This window comes from Oryctolagus cuniculus, chromosome 14 (assembly GCF_964237555.1).
Source record: "Oryctolagus cuniculus chromosome 14, mOryCun1.1, whole genome shotgun sequence".
In the NCBI taxonomy this organism is placed as follows: Eukaryota; Metazoa; Chordata; class Mammalia; order Lagomorpha; family Leporidae; genus Oryctolagus; species Oryctolagus cuniculus.
This window is the reverse complement of record NC_091445.1, coordinates 16,562,357-16,585,732: the sequence shown is the minus strand read 5'-3', so window position 1 is coordinate 16,585,732 and position 23,376 is coordinate 16,562,357. Positions and strand designations below refer to the sequence as shown.

The window sequence follows — 23,376 nt, the reverse complement described above, 5'->3', positions numbered from 1 at the left end:
CCTGTGGTGCCAGCATCCCATATGGGCGCCGGGTTCTAGTCCCAGTTGCTCCTCTTCCAGTCCAGCTCTCTGCTGTGGCCTGGGAGAGCAGTGGAGAATGGCCCAAATGCTTGGGCCCCTGTACCTGCATGGGAGACCAGGAAGGAGCTCCTGGTTTTGGATCGGTGCAGTGCCGGATGTAGTGGCCATTTGGGGAATGAACGAACGGAAGGAAGACCTTTCTCTCTGTCTCTCTCTCTCTCACTGTCTATAACTCTACCTGTCAAATAAAAAAAAATTTTTTTAAAAAAAGCTTTTATTCAATGAATGCAAATTTCAAGGTACAAATTTGGGAATATAGTGGTTCTTCCCCCTGTACCCACCGTCCCACCCCCACTCCCATCCCACCTCCTATTCCCTCTCCCATCCCATTCTTCATTAAGATTCATTTTTAATTAATTTTATATACAGAAGACCAACTCTATACTAAGTAAAGATTTCAGCAGTTTGTACCCACACATACAGACAACGTGTAAAGGACTGTTTGAGAACAAGTTTTGCAGTTAATTCTCATAGCACAACTCATTAAGGACAGAGGTCCTACATGAAGAGTAAGTCCACAGTGACTTCTGTTGTTAATTTGACAATTAACATTCTTATTTATGATGTCAGTGATCACCTGAGGCTCTTGACATGAACTGCCAGGGCTATGGAATCCTTTTGTGACCACAAACTCCATCAGCATTTAGACAAGGCCATAAGCAAAATGGAAAAATACATCCTTCTTTATTGGTCCCTTCTTTCCACTGAGGTCTCACTCACAGAGATCCTCATGTAAGATATTTTTTGCCACAACGTCTTGGCTTTGAATGCCTGAGATGCTCTCATGGACTTTTCAGCCAGATCCAAATGCTGATTTTGAGGTCAGAGTGTTACTTAAAGTGGTTGTCATTCAATGGGTTGTCATTCTATGGGTTGGACATTCCCTCCTTTTTAATTCTGTCTGTTATTATTACCAGGCACTTGATGCCATTTAAGTGATCTCTTGAAAACACTTAATCCTATCTATATGTTCACTTTAACACTTAATATGATCAGTTTAACAATTAAGATGGCATTTTTACCACCAATTTTAATGGGATTTGGAGTCCATGACAAGTTTTTAAACTTGTAAGTCTGTAGGACTGTATGTAGAACTGTACAGCTTTACAGTTATAAACTTCCTCCTCTCTCTCTTATTCCCCCTCTTCTTTTTTACTGAGATCTATTTTCAATTGACTTTGTATACATATGATTAACTCTATGTTAAGTAAAGAGTTCAACATTTAGTATGAAGAAGAGAAAAAATAAAAAACTGCTTCTCAACAGTCAAGATGAGGGCTGTTCTCTTCATTGTTTCTCAAAGTGTCAATTTCACTTCTACAGCTTTCATTTTTGGTGTGCTATTAGTTCTCACAGATCAGGGGAAGGTATAGTATTTGTCCCTTTGGGACTGATTTATTTCACTAAGTATGAAGTTTTCTAGATTGATCCATTTTGTTGAAAATGACCGGATTTCATTTTTTTTTTTACTGCTATGTAGTATTCCATAGTGTACATATCCCATAATTTCTTTATCTAGTCTTCGATTGATGGGTATTTAGATTGATTCCATGTCTTAGCTATTGTGAGTTGAGCTGCAATAAACTTGAAGGTGCAGATAGCTCTTTTATTTAGTAATTTCATTTCCCTTGGGTAAATTCCCAGGAGTGGGATGGCTAGGTGATATGGTAGGACTTTCAGATTTTTGAGGTATCTCCATACTGTCTTCCCTAGTAGCTTTACCAGTTTACATTCCCACCAACAGTGGATTGGGGTACCTTTTTCCCCACATGCTTGCCAGCATTTGTTGTTTGGTGATTTCTGTCTGAGAGCCATTCTAAATGGGGTGAGGTGAAACTTCATTGTGATTTTGATTTGCATTTCCCTGAAGGTGAGTGATCCTGAATATTTTTTCATGTGTTTTTTGGCCATTTGGATTTCCTTTTTTCAAAAATGTCTGTTTAAGTCCTTTGCTCATCTCTTAATTGGGTTGTTTGTTTTGTTGTGGAGTTTCTTGATCTCTTTGTAGATTCTGGTTATTAATCCTTTATCAGCTGCATAGTTTGCAAATAATTTCTTCCATTCTGTCAGTTGTCTCTTCACTTTCCTGACTGTTTCTTTTGCCATACAGAAGCTTCTCAATTTGAGGTAATCCTTTTTGTTAATTTTGGCTTTGACTGCCTGTGCCTCTGGGGTCTTTTCCAAGAACTCTTTGCCTGTGCCAATGTCTTACAAGATTTTCCCAATGTTCTTAATTACTTTGATGGTCTCATGTTGTAGATTTAGATCTTAAATCCATGTTGAGTGGATTTTTTGTATATGATGTAAGGTAGGGGTCTTGCTTCATTCTTCTACATGTGGAAATCCACTTTTCCCAGCACCATTTGTTGAGTAGACTGCCCTTGCTCCAGGGATTGGTTTTTAACTCTGTGGTTAAATATAAATTGGTTGTAAATGTTTGGATTGATTTCTGGTGTTTCTATTCTGTTCCATTGGTCTTCCCATCTGTTTTTGTAGCAGTACCAGGCTGTTTTGATTATTACTGCCTTGTAGTATGTCTTGAAATCTGATATAGTGATGCCTCTGGCTTTGTTTGTGTTGTATAAGATTGCTTTAGATACTCAAGGTCTCTTGTGCCTCCATATGAATTTCGGCATAATTTTTTCTGGATCTGAAGAGAATGTCTTCGGTATTTTGATTGCCATCACATTGAATCTATAAATTGCTTTAGGAAGAATGGACATTTTGATGATATTGATTCTTCCAATCTATGACCATGGAAGATTTTCCATTTTTTTGTATCTTCTTCTATTTCTATATTTAATGTTTTCTAATTCTTATCCAGAGATTTTTGACATCCTTGGTTAAATTTATTCCAAGGTATCTGATTTTTTTTTGTAGCTATTGTGTATGGGGTTGATCTTAGAAGTTGTTTCTCAGCCATACACATGTCTGTGTATACAAAGGCTGTTGATTTTTGTGTGTTGACTTTATATCATGGTACTTTACCAAACTCTTCTGTGAGTTCCAGTAGTCTCTTGGTGGAGTAGTTTGGATCCCCTATATATAGAATCATGTCATCTGCAAATAGGGCTGGTTTGACTTCATCCTTCCCAATTTGTATCCCTTTGATTTCCTTTTCTTCCAGGACTATATTGAATAGCAATTGTGAGAGTGGGCATCCCTGTCTGGTACCAATCTTAATGGGAATGCTTCCAACTTTTCCCCATTCAATATGATGCTGGCCATGGCTTTGTCATAAATTGCCTTGATTGTGTTGAGGAATGTTCCTTCTAAACCCAATTTGCTTAGAGTTTTAATCATGAAAGGGCAATGTATTTTGTCAAATGCTTTCTCTACATCTATTGAAATAATCATATGAATTTTGTTCTTCCGTTTGTTAATGTGATACACATATTGATTTGTGAATGTTGAACCATTCTTGTATACCAGGAATAACTCCCACTTGGTCTGGGTGAATGATCTTTCTGATGTATTATTGTATTTGATTGGCCAGTTGATTGGTGTGTGCATGGAAGGCAAATGCGGCAGCCCCCTGCTTATACTCGAAAATGTAAACAATCAATATGGCTTCTTTTCACCGGCTGTAGGTCTGGTTTGGGGGAAGGGGGAGACATAGATGGACCGTGGCGTGCCCAACCACTCCATTTGTTCTCCTATAATTTCTCCTTCTTCCTGCTTGGAGCTTCAAACGCAGTATGCCAAGCTTCCCCTCCTGCCACTATCCATAGCTCCCTGGACTTGCAACCTCTCACCAGGTCGCTGAGGTCATAGTGCCAGTCTCCTCATTCTGTCTCTCCACTGCATCTTCTTCGTGTCTCTGCCACTTCTCCTTCCTCTTTTCTCCCTTAGCATGAACTTGAGCAGTCTCTGGTGGACTCCTGGGCTACTCTGAGCAAACTTCTCTCGATTCCGTCATTGGCTTGTATCCCCTCTGCTTATTAACTATCTATTTTTCCCTGTATGAGTCAAAATGTCCTATTGCTATACCGCCATCTTTCCTATGTTTTCTTATGATTGGATTCAGATTATTCATTTTTTGCAGAAGCACTTTAGAAGTGATATTTTATCTTCCAAACGTGTTAACAAGAGCAAGTGATCTTGGCTTGTTCCAATATTTGTGATGTCTTCCAGGTCCCATTGTAAAATTACTGTTATTTCTGTCTTTGTAACTAATTAGTCATTGGGAGGAAAATTCTACTTGAGACTATGAAGCTTTTACCTACTAATTTTAGCATATGTTCATGATTTTCTACCATTTCTTCCTTATATGTTAGCATTTTGGTATGAGAGATGTCCATCCTCCTTCCTTTTACTCTTTATTTATTTTGTTATGGACTGTTGGATTCTTTTATTTAATTGGCTATCTAATCCATTACTATCATTATTCTGATGCCTGAATCATCTCAGATTTGGATAGAAGGATGCTCATCAAGCAGGTTTTTATATTCTTTTAATTCTTTCTATTCTTTTAATGAGGAGTCAGTGCTGTGACATAGTAGGTTAACCCTCCGCCTGCAGTGCTGGTATCCCATGTGGTCACTGGTTCAAGTCCCGGCTGTTCCACTTCCAATCCAGCTCCCTAATAATATGCCTGGGAAAGCAGTGGAAGATGACCCAAGTGCTTGGGCCCATGTACCAACATGGGAGACCCATAACAAGGCTTCTGATGGGTGCAGCTGTGGCCATTACGGCCATTTTGGAGTGAACCAGCAGATGAAGACCTCTGTCTGTCTCTCCCTCTCTCTGTCTATAGCTCTGCCTCCAAAGTAAAATAAATAAATAATCTTTCAGTATTAACTTATCATGCAAAAAAATGTTTTTTCTTACTTTATTTTGTACTTTCACTGTTCAAAGCATTGGACCAGTTTTATTTCCAATGAGAGCTAACGAACTATTTGTAAACCCAATATTTGTTAATTGCTGGTGGTGTTATTGCTTATGGGTTCTTAACAAATATATGTGTATGTGTGTCTGTGTATGCACATGCATGTAAGTATCCATATTTTTGTACTTAGGTAAATTTGGAAATAAGATATAAATATGCTGATATATTGGGGGGGTCTTTGAAAAGTTCATGGATGTGCATATAAGAAAAAATATGCACGGATTTCAATTTGTTTTTGCACCAAAATAAACTCATTTTAAAATTCTGTTGTCCTTGAGTTTTTTGCAGTCTTTTCATTTATAGGGTCATAGAGGAAGAGAATGAGAGCAGAAATTTATTTGAATATACAGTATTTTAATTGTCTTGAGTTATCAAAGATTGAGAACAAAACTTGAGTCCTCAGGGGATAAATAAGCCAAAATCTACATCTAGGTATTATAGTGAATCTGTGACATATCACGGGTATAGTCACAATTATAAAAGCATCAGAGAATGAAGCCTGATAACCTATAGCTGCAGCTAGACTGACAAGAGAAGCAGCTACAGAAACCAGAAGACACCAGAGAAAATAATTTGATCTAGAATTGCATGCCCAAATAAAACTGCCATTCAAAATTATGTCCAGATAGAGATTTTCAGAAAAAAGCTGATAGTCTATCTTTACTTAAAAAACTAATGAAGAAAACTGAGTTAACAAGAAAATGAGAGATGTAATGAAGAAGGAATACTGAGGGACCAGTGCTGTGGCGTAGCATTTAAAGCCACTGCCTGCAGAGCTGGCATCCCATGTGGGTGCCGGTTCATGTCCCAGCTGCTCCGCTTCTGACCCAGCTCTCTGCTTTGGCCTGGGAGGGCAGTGGAAGATGGCCCAAGTCCTTGGGCCCCTGCGCCCATGTGGGAGACCCAGAGGAAGCTCCTGGTTCCTGGCTTCAGATTGGCTCAGCTCCGACTGTTGCGGCCATTTGGGGAGTGAACTAGCAGATAGAAGACTTCTCTCTCTTTGTCTTTGTCTCTCTGTAATTCTGCCTTTCAAAAAATAAATAAATCTTTTTTAAAAAGGAATATTGAGTAAAGTAATAGATAAGCATATGAGTGATCTAAACAAACATTAGTTAGATAACACAACAACAAAAAAGCACAATACCAAGATGAGATGAGTACACTATATAAAAATAAAACTTCTCAGCTATTCAAGAGGAAATGAAGGGCATTGGTTTTAGACTTCAGTGTGCCAGATAGTCATGTTAAAACTATAGAGATGTCACAAGAGAAATAGAACTCTAGAATGTGTAACTTTTTTTAAAGGTTTATTTTTTTATGTTGAAAGACTTAAATGGAGAGAAAATCTTACATCTCCTGGTTCCCCAGATGACTGCAGCATCCCAGGATAGACCAGGCCAAAGCAGGAGCCAGGAGTTTCATCTAGGTCTCCCACTGGGCCGTCTTCTTTTTGTTTAGGCCATTAGCAGGGAGCTGAATTGGAATTGAAGTAGCTAGGACTCAAATTGGCACCCATATGGAATGCCTGCTTCTCTGTCAGCTGCTTTACCTGTTATGCCACAACACCAGCCCCAAAACTTTTATTTTTTTAAAGATGTATTATTCATTTCTCTGAAAGGTAGAAAGGAGAGGGAGAAGGGAGTGTGAGCACACAAGAGAGCGAGAGCACTTCCATCTGCTGTTTCACTCCCCAAATGCCTACAACAGCTGGGGTGGGGCCAGACTACAGCCAGGAGCCAGGAACTCCATCCCCATCTCCCATGTGGGAGGCAGGGGCCCACGTTTTTGGGCCATCATCTGCTGTGCATTAGTGGTAACTGGATTGCAAACAGAGTAGTTGGCACTGAAACCTGCACCAGTATGGGATGCAGGTGTCCCAAGTTATGGTTTAATGTGCTGCGTCACAGCACCCTCCCGAGGGTATAACATTTATATCAGAAAGACTAGATTAAAGGAAACCTAATCTACTAAAAGATATGAAAAGAAAGAAGCATAGAAAAGACAACATAAATGGAAAGAAGAAAATAAAAGGTAAAATCAAAATGTAATAATTAGCAATGAATTAGAGTAAATTTGCCTTCATGAACTAAAAATAGTAATTAAGCAATATTTTTAAAGTGATTTATAAGATACTGATCTAAAGCATAAGAGCAATGTAAAATAGAAAATAAAATTAATACATGCAGGGTTGTTTCTTTTGTCTAAATATCAAAAGTTAATATTTTTCAAAAATGGATTTTGTACTATTTGATCATGAATAGTTTTTGTTTTAAGCTTCATAATTATAAATTTTCCCATTTTGCTTATAAATGACAAATTAATCTGTAATACTAAATTCAATATACAGCTTTCATAACTTTTAATACTATTAGGAGTACTACATTATCCTGCTGCTACACTACTAAATCTGATGCTGTTGAACCATAAATTGCTTGGCCCTGAAGGTAAAAATCGTACTGTGTGAATGTTCCTAACATACTGCTTTGGGGATAAACATGTTCTGAATCAAGTCATTGCTTAAAGGTACAGTCTCCTACCAATTGCACTTTGTCTGTTTAGAGATGAAATGTGTAAGACTGGTTTCTTAAAAGCTCTGGGGTTTTTTTTAATGCCATTTTTATCAATAAAGTGAAACTGAATAACAGAGTAGATATAATCATAATGAAAGTTATGTTAAAAGAAGTCTACTTCCAAAATATTAAACTTCCGACACATATAGTAAGACCTCATAATATCAGATTTCATTTACATTTGGGATATTATATTTGTGATTAATCAGACTGCTAAACTGACTCCTTTGGCCTATGAATTTATCAGGAAATTTCTAGTTTACTAATCAAGACTTCCCAAGCAAGTGAATAATATAGAAAGATGATGCTTATATAAAACTAAACTATTTTCAACAGTTTTATAAGGATCTAATATAATATATATATATATCTAATGTAAGCAGAGAACTGAAATTAAATTATTTCATTGTAATAGTTACAAATCATTTCATTTCTTACTTACTTATTTGTTGAAAGACTGAGTGCCACAGAGAGCAGGAGAGGAGGGAGGAAAAGAGGGAGGTAAGGAAATCTTTCTTCCCTAGTTCACTCCCCAAATGCCCACAACAGCTGGGGCTGGGCCAAGATGAGGGCCAAGATTGAATTCTGGAGCCAGGAGCTCCATCTGGGTCTCTGTGGATGACAGGGACTCGAGTACTTCATCTATCTCCTGCTGCCTCCCAGGTATATTAGCAGGACACTCTATCAGAAGTAGAGGCAAGACTGGATCTCTCAGGCACTCAGGATGTGGATGTCTGAAAGATAAATTAGAAGTAGATTTCTACTAATAGCTCTTGATTAGCCCAGCTTTTTTGAAAATTCTGCTTAATGCTTACATGTTTGAAATATTTTCTTTTAAAATGTTTTAAATGTTTTAAAATAGTTTCTCAATTCTTTTTACAGATTTAATTCATGTTTTATAATTCAAGAAGACTTTTGAGTCTGTTTTCTGAGCTTTTTGATTGCAAGAGAACAAAATTCATAGTTAGGAGAGTACTTCAAAAAGTTGGTGAGAAGTAGAGTTAATATTAGATAAGTTAATATTAGATAATTAGACAATATTAGATAAGTTTATCTTTGTGAAAAATATTTTGAAATCCATGTGTGTTTGAAAAATTTTATTTATTTGAAAGGGGGAGTACAGAGAGAGAGAGGTCTTCTATCTGCTGGTTCACTCTATAGTTGGCCGCAATGACTGGAGCTGGGCTGGTATGAAGCCAGGAGCCAGGAGCTTCTTCTGGATCTCCTATGTAGGTGCACTGGGGCTATCTTCTACTGCTTTCTCAGATGCATTAACAGGGAGCTGGATCAGAATTGGAGTAGCCAGGACTTGAACTGGTGCCGATATGGGATGCTGGCACTGCAGGTTCTGGTTTTAACTACCTCACAGGGCCGGCCCCAGACATTTTTTTATAATGTTTATTTTTTATGATCCTTTTGAAGACCTTAAATATATTTAATTCTGTTGCTTTTGGTATAGTTTATCTACCCTTACAATCAAAGTCTGGATTCTCTTAGAATTTATATGTTATCTGGCCAGCGCCGCGGCTCAATAGGCTAATCCTCCGCCTAGCAGCGCCGGCACACCAGGTTCTAGTCCTGGTCGGGGTGCCGGATTCTTTCCCGGTTGCCCCTCTTCCAGGCCAGCTCTCTGCTGTGGCCAGGGAGTGCAGTGGAGGATGGCCCAAGTACTTGGGCCCTGCACCCGCAGGGGAGACCAGGAAAAAGCACCTGGCTCCCTGCCTTTGGATCAGTGCCGTGTGCCGGCCACAGCGTGCTGGCTGCAGCGGCCAATGGAGGGTGAACCAACGATAAAGGAAGACCTTTCTCTCTCTCTCTCTCTCTCTCTCACTGTCCACTCTGCCTGTCAAAAAAAAAAAAATTTTATATGTTATCTCTACCAACAGATATGTCTGATGATATGTGGATATTGGTATTTTGTGCCTCCAGCTGAGGTCCTTGCTTTCCTGTTGGACCTAATTTACAAATTTTTATTTCACATAGTAATAATTTGTAAAAAATATTGTCATCGTTATGAATCCTTCTGGCGCTATTGAGACAGTTTCTTCAGAGTAAGAAAAAGAGAAAGTTGGGCTATCAAATTATAAATATTAAGTTTCTTTTTTTTTTTTTTTTTTTTTTGGACAGGCAGAGTGGACAGTGAGAGAGAGAGAGAGAGGTCTTCCTTTTGCCGTTGGTTCACCCTCCAATGGCCGCACAGCTGGCGCGCTGCGCCTGGCGCACCACGCTGATCCAAAGGCAGGAGCCAGGTGCTTCTCCTGGTCTCCCATGGGGTGCAGGGCCCAAGCACTTGGGCCATCCTCCACTGCCTTCCCAGGCCACAGCAGAGAGCTGGTCTGGAAGAGGGGCAACCCGGAAAGAATCCGGCGCCCTGACCGGGACTAGAACCCGGTGTGCCGGTGCCACTGGGTGGAGGATTAGCCTATGGAGCCGCGGCGTCAGCCAATATTAAGTTTCTATTTAAAATATTTACATCTCCTCTAAGCTGTTTAGGCATTTGTCAGTTATATTTCTTTATCCAGTCTCAAAAGAGTCCGAAGTACCTTTTGTGAGGCTTCTTAGTGTTAACTTCTCCCAGCCCTTCAATAGTAATCTTGAATAATTTCTTTTTTTTAAAGATTTATTTTTATTTATTTGAAAGACAGAGTTACACTGCAAGAGAGAGAGAGATAGAGAGAGAGATAGAGAGAGAGAATCTTCCATTCGCTGATTCACTCCCCAAATGACTTCAACAGCCAGAGCTGAGCTGATCCGAAGCCAGGAGCCAGAAGCCAGGAGCTTCCTCCTGGTCTCCCATGTGGGTGCAGGGGCCCAAGGAGTTGGGTCATCTTCTACTGCTTTCCCAGGCCATAGCAGAGAGCTGGATCAGAAGAGGAGCAGCTGGGACCAGAACCCAAACCCATTCCTAACCAAATACTCAGTTCCATCTTTTCATTCTTTTTTCTTTTTCCCTTTAAGGTTTCTAAGTTTCAATTGACGTTCCTTCAAGTTGCTGATTTTTTTTTTTTTTTTGGCTGTATCCAATCTCATGAGCCCATCAAAGGCATTCTTCATTTCTCTTATGATGATTTTGATCTAGTATTTCCTTTTGATCATTACTAAGGGGTGTTTCTGCTTACATTACCATCTGTTCTTGTATGTTGTCCACTTTTCCAATAAAGTCCTTACCCTATCAATCATAGTTGTTTTAGATTTGCAGTATGAGAATTCCGATGTTTCTGCCATATCTTAGTCTGGTTTTGATGGTTATTTTTTCTCTTCAGACTGTGGAGGGTTTTTTGTTATTGTCGTTGTTGTGGTTCATTTTGCCTTTTGGCATACTATTGATTGATTATTGAAAGCCTTACATGATGTAATAGGTAAGACAAGTCAGGTGGATTGGTCTTTAATGTGAAGTTTTATGTTTATGTAGTTAAGAATTAGATAGTGTTGTTTGCTGTAGCTGGGTGTCAGAGGCTAAAATTTCATTTAGTGTCCTTGTTTTTTGTTTCCTATCATCATTGGATTTTCCTAGAGACCTTACATATGACATGAGTCTTATAATTTTAGTTGCAATCCCTTGGTATTTAACAGGAACCTTGTTGATGTGTTTGAACTTTTCCAACTAGAAACTGGAAGTTCCTGTGTTTCTTACTAGATGAAGATAAAATTTTAAAACATAGTTAGCCTCGTAAGCCTTTTCTTTTCATCTATGGACATCATTTCCAGTGACTATTTGAACACATGATATTTGAATATAAATACATTTTCGAATCTGCTTTTCAAAATTATCTTTTCATTTTTTAATTTGTCTAAATGCAGATTGCAATCTTATGCAGTCTGGAAGGCAATGAATGAATCCTTAACACTTTTTTCCTAAGCCTTGATTCAGAAATTAGAAAAGATTTTTTAAAATAAGAAACACTTAGGGACAGTGAGAAGAGTTCTTGTACCATTTTAAAGCATACTCAACATGCCAGATAGTACCCTGTGAGTATAAAGAGGGATAAAAGTGGGATACCCAAATCATTGTGTTCGAAGACTAGTCAAGTGACAGTCAAGCTAGTGTGTGGTATAATAACATTCAGGCATGTTGAGGGGAACATGGGGAGTGGGTCACTCTGCCCTACCTTGCAGGATTGGGGTGGGGCAGGGAGAGTTGCCCGAAATAAACTGACTTATGATCTGCAGAGAGAACTACCTAAGAAATGGCCATTTTAGTTTATTGTGGCTTTTCTTCTACAGTCAGGAATTTGAGAGCAAGGCAAAATAGACAAGAAAGTTAGTGTTTCTTTAACTCTTACTTGATATGTGGTTTTGTTATTTAATTTGATGTACTGCAAATCCAGAGTATATATTCGGCCTGTAAAATATTTCAAAACCAAATATAACCAATTTTAGAATTCTTTTGCATTATCCTGTAGTATGAAAACTGAGAATTAACTGTAATATTACAGTTATATTGCTATGAAGTTTGCACTGCTACAGTAGTTTAATTTTTAAATTTTCAAATTGTTCCTGAAGTATTTTACATAGTGATAGAATTCATTTGATTTTGAATTAACTTTGATTGGCTTGTTGTTGTCTTAAATGTAAGGTAAATGTAAGGATATTTTATGATTTCATAGGAAATTTTCAGAAATGTTAAGCTACTCATTTTACCTAATCTCATTTACTTAAGCTATTTCTGTTAAAATGGCAGACCATTGTATAACTTTATACACATAGTTAGTCTAAACCTACATATTTTTAGTTTACTCTTTCAAGTCTACAGTGTCATTACTTTATAGTAAAAGCATTGTAACTAGTACATTGAGATGTAAGAATACTATTTGATTAATGATTATTACCTAATTCCAGTGTAGCATCATAACTTTTAAATTATCATACCAGCCAAGTAAAGCTTTTCAAGCATACATGTAATATACTGTTTCTAAAATTAAATGAATACGTATACATAGAAGAATTTTGGACTTCGTAAAGAAAGCAGGATAAAGAACCTATTTTAGATTGTGGAATATAGCAATAAAGCAATTGACATCTCAATTTTCCAAAAAAAATCATCTTCTGATTTTATTTCATAAAATTTGACTTTTAATTATGTTGCTGCTAAAATTATTCTCTGAGGTATTTTGCACAGATAAGTAAAGGCGTTTTGGGGAGGAGATAAGCTTCTTAAAATGACCATTCAAACCATCTAGTGCCTATTTGCTTTTATTGCAAACATCCCTTTTCTCACTCTTGGCCTTCCTTAATAGGAATAGCCTATTGGTTTTCTATTGCCGCTCTAGTAAATTACCTAAGTGTGATGGCGTAAAGCAGTACAAGTTTATTATCTCCCAGTTCCTTAGATCAGAAGTTCAGTATAAGCCTCACTGAACTGAAATCAAGGTATGGCCTGGCTGTTTTAAGCTCTGGGGGAGAATCTGTTCACTGCCTCTTTGCTTTGTTGGCAGAGCTCACTTCCTTGCAGCTGCAGGACTGAGGTGTCTCATTTTCTTACTGGATGTAAATTAAAAGTTCTCTCACTTTCCAGAGGATCCCACATTTGTTGCCTTGTGTTGTCTTTTCTCCCCCATCAAAGCCAACGACAAGCTGTGGAGTCCATCTCACTTCACTTCCCTCTGGCATTGTTCTTTTGTAATCTTCTAACTTCAAGATTTTTATGATTATAATGCATTTACCTGGATAAAACAGGATAATCTGGTCTTCTTAAGGTCCTTAACCTAACCATATGTGCAGGTACTTTTACCATGTAGCATAACACATTCGTAGGAATTAGGTTCCAGCTTTGCGGAGTGGGACATTGTTTTTGTCCCCCACAAACAATAATATTTTCTTTTCTGTTTGAAATATCTTGGACTCCCTTGAAAAAGAAAGCCCTTTATATTTTTTTTTTGTGAGTTTAGGTTAGTTGTTCTTAATCCTTAGTATAAGGTACATAATTATTCATACAGCATGGGGAAATAAACTGTTACAGGTACTGAATCAATAAGGAGTCTTTTAACGTAGTGTTATAATATCCCAATCTGAAGAGATATTCACTCACATGAATAACTTCCAAAAATTTACCAAAACTTATATCAATTTTGATAATATATGACATTATATCTTAATTAAGACATTAATCTGAATGTTATTTCTTTGCTCCTTAGATCATCACGAAGTATGTATATGAGCTCCTGGAAAAGGATTGTAATTTGAAAAAAATCTCTATTCCAGTAAGTCCAATTTTAAAATAATGTTAATTCTATAATACATTGCGTTCCTTGAATAAAATAATTTTCAATTCAGAAAATAGAGTTTTGTTTTAGATTAATTGTGATAAGTGTAAATGTAAAGGTCCTAATGTGTTGATATTGATAAAGATAACTTTAAATTCCTGTCAGTATACCTCATCCCACTGTGCACAATAGTTCTTATCAAGTAATACTCTTCAGTGAATTGAGAAGAAATAGTAAGTTCCAGTCTTTTAGAAACTGGTGTCATGATGAAAAGGATTATCCTTTCCTCTCCATTCTCATTCCATTGGGTATTTTATTTATTTGAATAAATCCATGCATATTTTGTTGGATTAGACACTATAAATATTTGTTGATTTTTAAAAACATGGTTTATTTCTACACATAATATGTTACCTCTGCACATTCCCAAATTCATTCTTGGTCCTTTCTGTTTTAACACTACTCCTGGCAGAACAGTTTTTTGAGATTTTTTTTTCATATTTTTCCATTTCAGAGTGAAAAAGTTTGAGATTTGTTCTTAGACTCAAATTCTCAAAAGAACAAAAATCCTTTTTGTTTTTCATTTAAACAAAATATTAAGCTTTCAAGTGAAGACATAGTAATTTTATATGTGAAATGATAGATGGACTAGATTAGATGTTGGTATCCATAACGACCCATAGATTTTATGATATATAAGAATCTGAAATACTTGATAAAAATGACTCATTTAGTGCACAAAACTTTGCATATCAAAAATTTTGTTTGCGTAAAATTTTGCATGAGATTTACAAATTCCTCAGGGAATGATACTGCATTTTTTTGAAGATTTATTTATTTATTTGAAAGAGTTACACAGAGAGAGGAGAGGCAGAGAGAGAGAAAGAGAGGTCTTCCATTCGTTGGTTCACTCCCCAGTTGGCTGCAACAGTTGGAGTTGCGCCAATCCAAAACCAGGAGCCAGGAGCTTCTTCCAGGTCTTCCATGCAGGTGCAGGGGTCCAAAGACTTGGGCCATCTTCTACTTCTTTCCCAGGCCATAGCAAAGAGCTGGATCAGAAGTGGAACAGGCAGGATTCGAATCGGCACCCATATGGGACACCAGCACTTCAGGCCAGGGCATCAACATGCTGCGCCACAGCGCCGGCCCCGATACAGTATTTTTAATTGGACAGTTTGAGGATTTCTTAATCCATCTCCACAGTTGATTCTATAGCTCAGGTTTTTTAAAAAACACTTTTTTTTTAATTTAAAATATGTTGATCTGTAAGGCTCTAGAGAGAGAGAGAGATAGAGAGGCAGACAGAAGGAGGTCTTGTATCCACTGCCTCACTGCCGGAATAACCACGATAGCCAGGATAGGCCAGGCCAAAACTAAGAGCCAGGAACTCCACCTGGGTCTACCATTGTGGGTAGCAAGGACCCAAGTAACTGAAGGCATCATCTGATGTCTCCCAGACTGTGCATTGGCAGAAAGCTGTATCAGAAGCAGAGAAGCCAGGACTGGAACCAGGCACTGATATGGGATAGAGATGTTGCAAGCTGTGACCTAATTACTATTCAAATGCCCACCCCAAGAAATCTTATTTATATTTAACTTTTTATAGGTAACCTCAAGTGCTATGGTGTCATTGTTAGTCTTCATTCATTCTTTCAATAAATATTTCTTTAAGAATCTTGTAGGTGCTAGACACTGTTCTAAATCCTTGTGACCTATTAGTGAATGAAACATCATTCTCTATAATAGCTGGTTCACCGTTTGGTTTATTTGGAAACTGTCCTTCATTCAGAAATAAACTAAAGCCAATATTTTAATAGCTTTTTGATAGTGAATAAGCAGTCTTTTTTGTGATTTATACTTCTGTTTTTTGTTTGTTTTTTGACAGGCAGAGTTAGTGAGAGAGAGAGAGAGAGAGGAGAGAGAGAGAGAGAGAAAGGTCTTCCTTCTGTTGGTTCACCCCCAAAATGGCTGCTATGGCCAGCACTCTGTGCCATTCCAAAGCCAGGAGCCAGGTGCTTCTTCCTGGTCTCCCATGTGGGTGCGGGACCCAAGCACTTGGGCCATCCTCCACTGCCTTCTCAGGCCACAGCAGAGAGCTGGGCTGGAAGAGGAGCAACCAGGACAGAATCCGGCGCCCCCACTGGGACTAGAACGAGGGGTGCCGGTGCCGCAGGCAGAGGATTAGCCAAGTGAGCCGTGGTGCCAGCCTATACTTCTGTTTTAATTTGGGTGTTTTAGACCTTGTGCTTTACTCTACTAAAACTGTGTATTGACTGTGGTCTTCTGGAAACTCGGAGTAGAATTTTGTCACTTTGTTGAGGTTCCTTTCATGTTAATTTTGTTTTCTTTTGCAGTTTCTGAAGAGTGATATTTTAAAAACCGAAGGCTGATTCATTGATACAACACAGTTAATAGAGTCTTCATATTGTGCTCCACAAATATAAACAATCATTACGTATAAAAAATATATTGAATCCTGGCCAGTGCCACGGCTCAATAGGCTAATCCTTTGCCTGCGGCGCCGGCACACCAGGTCCTAGTCCCGGTCAGGGCGCTGGATTCTGTCCCGGTTGCCCCTCTTCCAGGCCGGCTCTCTGCTGTGGCCAAGGAGTGCAGTGGAGGATGGCCCAAGTACTTGGGCCCTGCACCCGCATGGGAGACCAGGAGAGGCACCTGGCTCCTGCCTTTGTATCAGCGCGGTGCGCCTGCTGCAGCAGCCACTGTGGGGTGAACCAACGGCAAAGGAAGACCTTTCTCTCTGTCTCTCTCTCTCACTGTCCACTCTGCCTGTCAAATATATATATATAGAATCCTGTAACTCTAGAAGTTGAAGTTCCATATAATCCTTAAACTCACATCAGTCACCATGCAATGAGTATAGTCGTGAATTTTTGCTTCAGTAGCTTTTATTTTTCTCCTGATTTTTCTTAAATCTCAGAGCTAGTGGTTTTGTTTTGTTTTGTTTTTGAGAAGAGTTCTTTTTACTAAAAGAATATTACCAAACCTTCTTTTCCTGATGATGAACTGGTTTTAGTATTATAAAAATAAGATTTATTTTTTATTTAATTGACAGCACTTTGTGGAAACCCATGACTTGCTGGTAAAGATCATGATCCTGTCATATTTACTTCACACCTCACATAAATAGGCACAGAGTATTCTCAATTATTGTATCTGTACTTCTGTAGAATATTGGATACATAAATTCACCTAATATCTTAATTCCAATTTTTAGTTCAGTTTATTACACACAACATGTTTAAATGAAGCAGCACAATTAGTGAAGTTCATTAGTATCTCAAAATGAATTGTTAACTCCTAGAAATTGTTTGGTGCAGTCTCAGTGACCTAATGGTGTTTGAAGTTGATTTGTCAATAAAGTTAAGTGGTGTGCTGGAATGACCTTTGTGTGTATTCCTTAGTGAAAGTTTAGCTTACTGAATTACCACTGTTTGAAGACAAGTAGCCTTGGAACAGACATTTCCAAACAATTAGTTTAATGAAAATTTATTTTATTCCTGCAGGTATTTTACTGCATCAAATTAGTACACCTTTATACAGAGTAAGTTATGGTTACCATATGTAGAGTCAGAATTTTGGGTTAAATTGAGGTGAATATCACCTAATAACCAACTCAGATGTTGCTCTTACCACTTAATTATTAGCATGATTTTATTGTTCTTCTTTATTGTTTTTTTTGTTGAGAATTACGAATTCTCATGTTTTCGAAGTCCGTTTTTCTGAATATTGAAGTAAAACATTTATTCATTTATTTATAGCTATCTTAATTAGTTACCCTCTAAAAATTCTTGAGCAGCATTATTGTATATACGAACTACATTTTGTTTTCTGAAAATAAGTACTCTTTCAGTTTTAAAGTGATTATCTGGAGTTCAAAATGACAATATCCCATTGTTTAAATAACTGACTCAACTCTGATAACAAAAGACTTAGTCAAACAGAAAAAAAGAGTCAATAATAAAGGGTAGTGATCAGAACCCGCTGGAAAGTGTATAGCTACAGGTTTTTTCATTAAGATAAATAGATGTCCATTTCCATGGCCACTTTAGGCCCCATTAAGGACTCACTGACATTAAGAGGCCCTTTTGTTTGTGCGTGTTTAGATGTACTCTGGTAATTGAATGGCTAGAACCTCTGTAGCCTCTTTTTTATTGTACGCTGACAGCTTTGCCTTTTAATTTTTTCCCTTTGTTGTTATCACCATTTTCCATTTTTTAGCTATTTTAACTGTGTGATTTGCCTGTTTTTATATAATGGTCCTAGATAAAAGGGAATTTTTCTTCTCAGTTAAGTTTTCCTGTCTGTCATCACTTCTCTTCTGTGTGACTTCACATTCACTGTCATCATCATAATTTGGTTTCCCTGGACATAACAACTAAGGTGAAACTGAGGTGATTGTTTTACACTTCCTGCTTCTCTTCCTGCATTTTTAGTTGCTAATAATAAAGTTACAGTTATGTCATTTTAATTCTTTGTGCAGCCTCCTCAAATTAATTTAATCTTTAACATATGGTTTGTGAACTAGGTGAGTGTTACAAACATTTAAGAGGATGACTTATTTGGTTAAAAGTCTTTTGTCTACAGGATGTCACTGGTGATGCTTGATAGATTTCCTTATTCCAAAAGTTTATTTATTCCCCCTGAGTACCTACAGTGTGGCAGGCTCTGTTCTAGACACTGGAAATGTAGCTGAATACAAAACAGAGAACTTTGTGCCTTCTTGAGTATATTCTGTTGTGGAGAGTGAATGTGAATAAACATATTCACAAACAAATACACAAAGTAAAGCTTATAATATGTTGGATTGTGGTATATGCTGTGGAGGAAAATGAAACAGGGAAAGGGATGAGGGAATTCTTGGAGAGGTGTTTTTCCAAGCCCCATGGCCATTCTGTTCTCACTAAACAATGGCTGTGTGTACAGTTCACACAAATGGCTAAGCACCTGTACCTGAGGCCAGTCTGTTTTGGAAGTAGAGAAATTCGTTTTCTTTTTTTATTTCCATGTATATTAATGGGAAACATTGAGAATCCTGAGCATTTTTTGGCATTGGTATTTTTTTGCTCTACAGTTGTATGAACTTACACTGTGGAAAAAGTAAAGAGCTGTTATATTACATAGCATGTGGACTGACCTGCTCTGGTCTGGGGCTGTGTGTTACTAGCCATCAGAACTCTTCAGCTTCTCACTCTGACCTTACTGTACAAAGGCTTCCATTTTTGGTTACTGCTCCTGCCAATGTGGGATACCACTAAGTGTGTGCCATGACATAGGGAAGTTACCTCTTCCCACATCTTTTAAGTCAAAATCATATATCATCTAGTTACAAATGTAACTATTAAGAATAATCAAAATACATTAAATACTTTTTCATCCAAAAAAGGTTATTGGAGAACATAAATAATCCTGCTTCATAAAATAATTGTTATTTAATCCTGTGTTCACAATCTGAATGAAAGCTGAAAGTCTATTTGCATAAAACAAAATATATTTGAATTTTTAAAAGTTTGACGGTATTTGTGGTTAATAATATGATTTTCCAGCAGGTGTATCTTTCACTTGGGGCCTTTTTTCTGTTATATATGCAATATTCTTATATAATTATAATTATGTTATAGAATTATAAATTTAATAAGTGTGGTTTGGGGCAACCTATTTAAACTTCCTAAATCTCAATATCTTCACCTATACATGTATGTTATAATGGCTCTACTTTAATGAAATTATGATTAAAAGGGATAATGCTTTTAAAACAACAATACCTGGTCCATAGGAAGCATTCAGAATTGTTATTTAAAATGATAATATAATATTAAATATACAATAATATTTCCAATATTCTTTTTCTAATGTTTAAGTGAATGTCACATCTTGCTCATCCACCTATTGTGTGATTGTTAATCTCTAATGCATATGTTGTTATTTTTACTTCTGTACTTCTGTAATGACCACTCATGTATGCATATGCCTGATCAGAAAACAGTGATTTATTAGTATTATTATTATTTTTCAATTACAGGTAGATGCTACTGAGAATGAACCAAAGAGTTTCATCTTCATGAGCGAAGATGCTTTGACAAATCCACAGAAATTGATGGTTTTAATTCATGGGAGTGGTGTTGTCAGGGCGGGTCAGTGGGCTAGACGACTTATTATAAATGAAGATCTGGACAGTGGCACGCAGATACCTTTTATTAAAAGAGCTATGGATGTAAGTGCAATTTCCTTTATCTTTTGGCATTTTATTATTCTTACAAATTATTTCTTCGTATCACTTCAAAACGTATATTCTAAGCATGATCTTATTCTCAAGTTATTATTGATTTACTTGAGTGAAAAGTCGTTCTTCATTATTTTGTAGTTAAAGGAAGAACAAAGTGGTATCATGAGCATACACAGATTTTGATGATGTGCTTGAAATGATTGTTTTCAGTTCTGATTTTTTTGTAGTTTTAATTACACAGAATAGCATTTAAACTATCAGATACTCAGCAACATTTAATGTGTTGCCAACACAGCTATGGTGACTACTTAAGACTTTGCTTACCTAATTTAATGAGGTGGGACACTAACGATCTACTATTTTAAACTAATGTCTTTTTTAAAGGAAAAGTTGAACCAACATGGGTTTGGTGTGTGTGTGTAATTTCTTTAAAATATTTGTAGAGACCTCAAAATGCTTTAAGAACAAGACATAGACCTACAAAATGGTACATTGTAATGTTTATTGAAAACACTGTTCTTACTTGAATTCAAACTTTTTAGAAAATTTTTTAAACGTTTTCTTTCCTGTAATAGTGAAATTGTTTTTTTCTGACCTATCCTTGTTAAGTCTTAATGTTTAGCTACTTTTGTTTTAATGTCACATTCTTAAATTCTGTAATGAACAATTAAGTTTTGCAGGTATGAGTTTCTTTTACGTGTGAGGCTTTTCTTCAGGAAGAGGTTAATGTACAATCTTGTATAGCAAATTAATATAAGAGGATAAAATATTTAGAAGTAGTGTATGTGTCTATGTATGCTTTATTGGATTCACTTATAAGAGCTATATTATTATATTTTTGTAATTAAAATGGAGAAGAAATTCTTTGACACACTGATGATTACAAAGATCACTTCTCTCTTCCATAAACTCTGGAATGATAATATCAAGGTTCAGCCCAGCTTCTAACAAATATTTTTATTAGTAGATTTTAAAACCTTTAAATGCTGCAATAATTTCTTAGGTTAATTATATATTTTTTTCAGTTCTCATAGATATGCGAAAAAGACATTTTTGGTTTGGTTGCTAACTTCTATATTGTGCTTTTAGTGTTCTTGAAGTAACTAATGTAAGTCAAAGTTTAGACAGAACTTAATGCTCATAAAATATTGTATTTTACATATAGTAAAATGGTTGTTTAAATATTTTAGGAAAAATCTTTATATATTTTAGTAAAAATGTTAAATATGAAATGAGTTCATATCATATTTGAAAAATAACTCAGTAAAGAAAATCAGATACTTTCAACATAATAATAGTTGGTGAAATATTTTATGTAATTACGTTGTCCTACCTAAACCATTCCTTTTCTAGAATGCTTTGTTGTTGTGTAAGGTTTTTGAGATGAAGAATGTACATGGGAACCCAGGCCAAATTTGTTTGTTTGAACCAGCTCTCTGTTGGTATCCAAAGCAGGAGGAATTTTTTCACTAACGTTAGAATAGTAAATCATTATATTCTTATGAGTAGAAATAGTGGTTTGGGGTTAGCAACATTTCATTGCCTTGACTATTTCCTGCTTTTCTCAATTGTGGCAACTTAATGATTCCTTGAAAAGAAGTGGCTGATTTCTAAGGATTGTGGTGCACTTTGAAATTTTTAGTTTATATATTCTCTTTATTAAAAAAAAAAACAACAAAGCTTTAACTTTCTTCATGGTGAGAATATAAAAACATCTATTTCTTTTAAATCTCAATCAGGTGATTTCTGATACTTTGACATCACATGTCCTAGTGTTTTCTCTGGAGGGGGAAGATCTGGAGAAAGACAGATATGGGGTGCAGATGGAGGAAGATCTTTTGGGAGTATACCATTCTTTCTTTTTATTAACAGTAGATCTGCCTTTGTTATTTTTTGGACTTTCCCCAAAATTGTATTTACAGAAGCGTTTCCGTAGTTTAGAAAAGGTGGAGAGCCGCTGCTCTGATTTTCATGGTCTGCCAATTTTCGGATCACAGTGGAAGCAGATTCTGATATTTTCCAGGCCAGAAGACATGATCTCTACTCAGCATTAATAATATTTCTGTATGTGGCCATCCTTGTGGTGCAGTGAGTTAACTTCTCTCTTGTGATGCCTGCGTCCTGTATCAGAGCACAGTTCAAGTTATGGCTGTTCTTCCTATGCAGCTCCCTCCTAATGCTCCTGGGAGGCAGCTGTTGATGGCTCAAGTATGTGAGTCCCTGCCACCCACATGGGAGACCTGGATGGAGTTCTTGCTCTTGACTTCATCCAGGCCCAGGCCCAGCTATTGCAAGCATTTGGGAATTGAACCAGCAGATAGATGGAAGCTAGATTTCTGTCTCTCTCTCTCTCTCCCTCCCTCCCTCCTTCCTTCCCTCCCTTCGCCTTTCAAATAAAGAAGTAATTTTGTGTATTTTATCAGATTTGTAGTAAAATATTGGAAGTCTAAAACTGGATTTGTAACACTGTAAGATTAAGTCTTTAAGTCTTTTTCCCCCAGTGGTAGAAACTGTCTCCAAGTGGAGTTTTGTGAAAATTATTATGTTTAAATCTGGTGAGCCACTGTGGTTGCCACGGAGGGTAGGATTGCAACCACCCCACAATAACCCATGAGGTTTCTTTCCTTGACCCTTAGGGGCTCCAAAGACAACAGTTTGAAACTCATAGATATCCCAATGCTTGCATTTTAAATAGTTCAGAACTTTGTTATCAAACATAGTAAGCTTTTATGTTAGAAGAATGATGTATGTCTGATAATTCCCACAACTACTCCTGAGGTTGTCATAATACTGTTAACATTTAACTGTCTTCATTGCATATTGAAGTATGAGTATTAGTTGGAGTAAGAAACAGCGTATCATATAGCCAGTACTAAATGTTCAGCATCTGACTGTGCAGTTTGGGAGGTAATCATATTTGTTTCTTCTTTGGTTTTTCCTCATCTGTACCTTCCTGGGCATTTCCTTGGCCTCCATAAAAGGCACTGTGGAAGTAGGTGACACTTAAATTCAAGTCATCTGAATACTAAATTGCAGGGCTAGGATTAGGGTGCAAAATTTAAAGACACATTCACTCTCAGGATTATGTATTTGGACATTAGGGCCCTGCGAATGAGTGTCTGTCTGGGGTCTGAGAGTTCACACTGCTAGTATTAGCCTCAATCTTGTTTATGCCAGTAATCTGGGCACCACACTAGAACCTCTGGGGTAGACAATCCTCTTCGGATTGGTTGAGGGCTTATTTATACAGTCAGCATATATCTATGGTGGATTGGTTCCAGGGCCTCCCATAATAAAGTCTGTGGATTCTCAAGACCATTATAAAAAATTGCATATTATTTGCCTATAATATACACACATCTACCTGCATACTTTAAATCATCTCTGTAT

General features: G+C 37.0%; 1 protein-coding gene across 12 annotated transcripts in view; it reads left to right on the top strand.

The window, feature by feature from the left end:
* ARB2A (ARB2 cotranscriptional regulator A) overlaps positions 1–23,376 on the top strand; it is a 472,110-nt gene that overhangs the window by 126,118 nt on the left and 322,616 nt on the right. For all 12 annotated transcript variants that reach the window (XM_008261940.4, XM_051853996.2, XM_051853992.2 and 9 more), the window contains 2 exons: positions 13,674–13,739; positions 19,783–19,974. In XM_008261940.4, the coding sequence (XP_008260162.1) occupies positions 13,674–13,739; positions 19,783–19,974 (258 nt within the window). The remainder of the gene's footprint in view (positions 1–13,673; positions 13,740–19,782; positions 19,975–23,376) is intronic.